General features: G+C 35.6%; 1 protein-coding gene across 1 annotated transcript; it reads right to left on the minus strand.

Annotated features, from left to right (window-relative positions):
* Positions 1–1,246: 1,246 nt before the first annotated feature.
* Positions 1,247–4,621, minus strand: LOC131047763 (transcription factor bHLH94). The gene is made up of 3 exons (XM_057981554.2): positions 3,232–4,621; positions 1,738–2,130; positions 1,247–1,620 (listed from the first exon to the last, which is right to left on the minus strand). Exons 1-3 carry the CDS (start codon positions 3,748–3,750, stop codon positions 1,528–1,530), a joined length of 1,005 nt encoding a protein of 334 aa, XP_057837537.2. The 5' UTR covers positions 3,751–4,621; the 3' UTR covers positions 1,247–1,527.
* Positions 4,622–5,059: the final 438 nt, after the last annotated feature.

Raw genomic sequence — 5,059 nt, forward strand, 5'->3', positions numbered from 1 at the left:
AACTGCTGGTCTTTTTCTTTCTTTTTTTAAAATGGAAAATATTAGAGTTAGATAAATATGCATTTCTTGGTTTTTTTTCTAAATATAAACTATAAGGGATTAACTTTCTTTTAGATTAATAAAGATTATAATTTAGTACAATTGATTTAGATGAATTTTAAATTTGTGTCAATAAATAAGCAATTACTATTAAACAATTAAATGAAGATGGGTGTTTAGTTTTAGAAATATTCATGAAAAAAAAAATGTAGATGTTATACAAAATTTAGTTTTTAAGGTACAATAATTAATTTTCATTTTGTGACGTCTGTCTTAAGGTTTACGTAATCTTATACATATTTGTATAAACCTTTATACATATTTGTGGGTCAAACCTAAGTTTATTGGGCAATTTGATTATTAGGAGAATGATTTGATGTATAAGAATAAATTGTGACGTTTCAGAAAAAGCTCACATAATGTATGTTGTTATAGAGATCTCTTTGTCTCACCTTAAGGTATTTCAATCTATTGAGGTTACAAACATCTTAGTAGAGATTGTTGGGTCACTTTCTAGGGTCAAGTTCTCTTAGATCAACCCCCATATGAATCGTCTTTACAATTACTAAGAGATATCAGAATAAGCTTATGATACAAATTTTTTAAATGCTAATTTTGAAGCAACAAACAAATATATGGACAACATGGTAAATACTAAATAGTATATTGTGACAAATATATAAGAATATGCATGAATAAAGATTAAATATGTTTGAATATATGAAAGCAAATGTAAAAACAAGAAACAAATAAAGATAAACATCATATCATAAAATGTACGTAATATAAAAATGTATCACTTATTAATCTGATAATTGATTGCTTATAAACTGATATATTTACTTCATCAACTTCCCTTTTCTCCCCTATAAATCAATATTATAAACCTTGAAAATATCTTTGTCTTAGATTATAAATAAATATATCAAAAAAAAAAAAAAAAAAAATTCCAAAAACTGAAAAACCTACATATTATATTACTTCTTTCTACACTCATTTAAAAAAGATAATACGAACTGATAGACCATGTAAGGCCAGAAAACCTCCTCGTAAAGGATTTGATAAGATGGGTTCCAGGTATATCTATGCATTTTGAACTTTTCTCTTCTGGTGTCAAGCTGATAAACTCAAGCATAAGAGTTAAGTTAGGTGATAAGTAACCTTTGTGCATCAACCTTCAGGTTAGATTAGTATTCAAACATTAAGATAGGAGCAACCATAGATAATCTTTACCAGTGAATAAGACAGACAAAAATAGAATCCTGGTTCAGCAGTCACAATCATGCAGAAAATTCTTGTGTGGATATGTTACAATGTAAAGGTTTGAAAACTTCTGGGTATTACTGTGAAGACCAGACAATGCTAGAATCAGGCACTAATCTGTCAAAGCTTTGTTCAGATTGAATTATATTGCTGAAACCAATAAAATTTCATAACATTACAATATCTGGTTGCATACAATATGAAGAGCTGCAAGTAAATGGGTATTTAGTGAATGGCATCAGAATGCACCATTCTCAAAATTTGCTGAAGTGCTGCTGCAATTTCGTTAGCTGAATTCAGTCGACATTCTTCCTCAATCTGCAAGCACGTATAAGCAAAACAAATGATATTCTTAGATTCACATACAACTTCATCCATACCTGCAATTAATCCAAAAGATTTGGAAAGACAAGAAAAACTGTATCGGAAGTTTACCTTGATGTTGAAAGAGAACATAATGGTCTGGTCTATTGTTGTGATATTGAGATGCAAGGTGGTCATATTGAGGCTTTGTAGAGCGGTGATGATGTTCAAAAGCTGGCCAGGTCGCTTCTTTGATAGAATTTTTATACTGGCGTGAGATTCAATCAAAGTGACCTCGATATCTGCTACTGCTGATTTATTTTCTGCTCTGAGTTCTCTGATACAAGTGTCCAAAACATATTTTGAACTCCAACGGGCTGAAGACTCTGGTGGGTTTATTAAACAATTGTCTGGAATCCTGCCCTCACTGTCCCTCTTCATCTTCTGCAGTTGCAGTGTCTGCAACATCTGTTCTAACTCTTTTACGAGGTCTATTGCCCCACCTATAACAGATGCTTGATCTCCCTGTATTAGCCAAACAAACAAGACTGTTATCAATAGACCTATTCAACCCACAGCTAGACTCTAAGTTATTATCTTTAATGCACTACAAAACATCATTCTTTCTGAGACTGTTATAAACTACGTTTGTGACAAAGATTATTCATGTACCCAACTCGTTTCCCAAGATTTTAATACATTTTTAGGGTAACTAACTCTGTTCAGAGATGCAAGCACAACAGTCTATGTAAATTAGTGGGCTTGTACTACTCAAATAGCAACTGGGTATGATCTGCACCATGTTACTTGCATCTATGGAATGGCCCAGATGCATTCTCGTACAGCTGGAATGGATCTGAACGCCTTTAAGTGAGAGTGGTGACTGGTGGATTAACTAAACCAGATAAAAAAGAGACAGTACATTAACACAGGGAAATATAGCTTGTATGAACTAGTGAGTTTTCTTCTGGATAATTGAAAAGAAATTTTTTTAAATGCATTAAATGACTGGACCAGCCTCACCCACACAGACAATGAAATACTTCTAATTTCCAAGTCTAGTGTCTATCTACAATGTACATACCTTATTCTAGTTTGGGCTGTATAAAATTCCTTTAGGAAGTGAGTTTTATGGGATTTTTTGGTATGGATTTGGTTTTGATTCAGTCAGATCTAAAATCTAAGACAATTAAATAAAATTTGCAGAATTCATCTAGAAATTATCTTCTCCCACCATATTTGCAATTGGGAACCCACCAAAACAATACTTGAAGTAAACCAGTCAAAGGAATACACTCAACAAAAATATTATAGCAGCCATTTTTGCATGCTTTGAGTCATTGTAACCAGTTGCTGCATTGTTGCTTCGCTAACCATGTTGAGAACAAAATCATGGCTTTCAGGTGGTTACACTGTAATACCCTTTCTAGACCTCAGAAAACAGCATATCTACTACTTTCCAAAGCCTTGATACAATATAGTTTAACAAGATTCTAGTGTTTTATAACTGTAATTGGAACTACACTGTTTCTGCACAGACCTTATTACGCACAAAACCGTAGCATTCATTAATACTAAAAGAAAATAAAAAGATGAATTAAAGACCTAGATGGAGAAATATCTCACCCTTTGGATATATGAATCAGGAATTAGAGACCTTAAGATGCTTAAGTACTCATTCATCTGCTTCCTTCTATTCCTCTCCACTTGAATATGGGTCATCCTTTGGCTCTCCACTTCCTCACTATTCTTCAAAACCTTGAGCCTTCTTCTCTTCCTTTTCTTCCCAGCCTCTCCCTCTGCAAACATGGCCTCCAAAGAATGGGAAGCAGCCATGGATGCAGCTCCTGCATTGTTCTGCTCATCATGTGTAGTAGTGTCACTCACACCATCCTCTGAGTTAGAATGAACATTATGATTACTACTCTCCCTACAAAAATTCTTCACTTCCTCAGAAACACCAGTTATGCAGCTCTCCTGTTCCAACCCATGAACAAGCCTCATCTTTCTTACAGTATCTTGGAAAAGCTCATGGGCCTCTGGTTCATAGCACATAGCAGAGCTCAAAAGTTTCTGAAAACCCCCATGCCAATTTGTCAGGTCATTTAGGTCTGCATAGGACATGTCCATCATCTCCTCCATCATCTCAATCTTGACTTTCCCCAAACTAAAAAGGCAGCCAGCCAGGTCTAGCTTCACCTCTGATTTGGGGACATGCAAATCAATTCTAGTCAACACAACAAAATGATTAGGAAGGAGGTGGGAAGAATAATGACCACTCAGTATGGCTGACCTGTATTCTGCTTCCCTACTAGTACACACAGCCTTAAGGATGAAGTCAGCAAATGATGAAAATGAAAATATACAGGGATTGATTTTGATTGCCCTCAAACTTTCTGTTACTACTGCTATGTCATATTGACAGGGCAATGGTAGAGGTACCCACAGTTAGGCTTGTGCCCTGCATGCCTGTCCTTATCAGTACTTCAGAAAAGTAATGGTCTGGGAAATATTCGACTTGGGCATCTTGGTTTCCCTAGAAATTCAGGCCCACAACTAAAATAAAACAAAACCCTCCCACTCGTTCCGTTCCACACATCACTATTACCAGCCTGGTTCGCACAGGGTACTGAGTTGTGGGTATCTCCCAACAGTTAAAAAGCCTGCATGTTTCTTTCATCAAAATGGGTCACATTGTACCGTCCGTCGGATCAAATTGTGATCGCTGTTTCCCAGTTCTATCTGGGCCGAACTTCCGATGAAATGACTTTGACCGATGTTCCCAATGTTGAGTTCAACAGCCGACCGGTTAACACAGAAACGAAAATAAGTTAACCCAAAATAGAAATGGTTGAATCCCATTACAGTCACCGAAGTTTTTTTGAACTTCCCCAATACACCAACGGGCACAATTTTTTATATGAAAACAGTCAAATAGCCATTAATCCCTAGGGTTGATTTTAGGGGTCATTACCAATCAACCCCACTGTGCTATGCTAAAATGCAAATCAGAGTTAATGACAGAAGCACTGTAATGGGTTGTAGAATTGACATTATGGGGATTACCTGTAGTAAATGGGTCTTATAAAAAGAAATCCAAACGTCAGACTTGCAGCGTACATTTCCCCAGAATACGGCGGGAAAGCTCATTGAAAACGTTGTATTGAGCTGAAAATGCTTCCCTCTAGGAAATCACAAAAAGGGAAACATTGACCATAACAACATAGGATGCGTGCAGCACAGGGCTAATTGAAAATTCTTAGGGAACTAAAAATACCAAATGGAGAGTTATTTCCGAGATTCACCTGAGAGTCTAGAAACTAGATCCAAAATCTTCATTTCCGAGATTCATAATGATGCATCAATTCGATGAAGAAATTTTCTCTCCCTGGAATGCCACGACCATCGTGCATGGGAAAAAACAATGGATTGATATAATAAAGTAAAATAATAA

The sequence above is a fragment of the Cryptomeria japonica genome, chromosome 4 (genome assembly GCF_030272615.1).
Source record: "Cryptomeria japonica chromosome 4, Sugi_1.0, whole genome shotgun sequence".
Taxonomy (NCBI): domain Eukaryota; kingdom Viridiplantae; phylum Streptophyta; class Pinopsida; order Cupressales; family Cupressaceae; genus Cryptomeria; species Cryptomeria japonica.

Bases quoted from the DNA above. Each gene is read 5' to 3' on its own strand.
- LOC131047763 (XM_057981554.2), bottom strand. From the start codon at position 3,750: ATGATGGAGGAGATGATGGACATGTCCTATGCAGACCTAAATGACCTG. The intron at 2,131-3,231 runs GTGAGATATTTC...TGGCTAATACAG, and splicing joins CTGATTCATATATCCAAAGG to GGAGATCAAGCATCTGTTAT. The intron at 1,621-1,737 runs GTAAACTTCCGA...ACGTGCTTGCAG, and splicing joins TGTTCTCTTTCAACATCAAG to ATTGAGGAAGAATGTCGACT.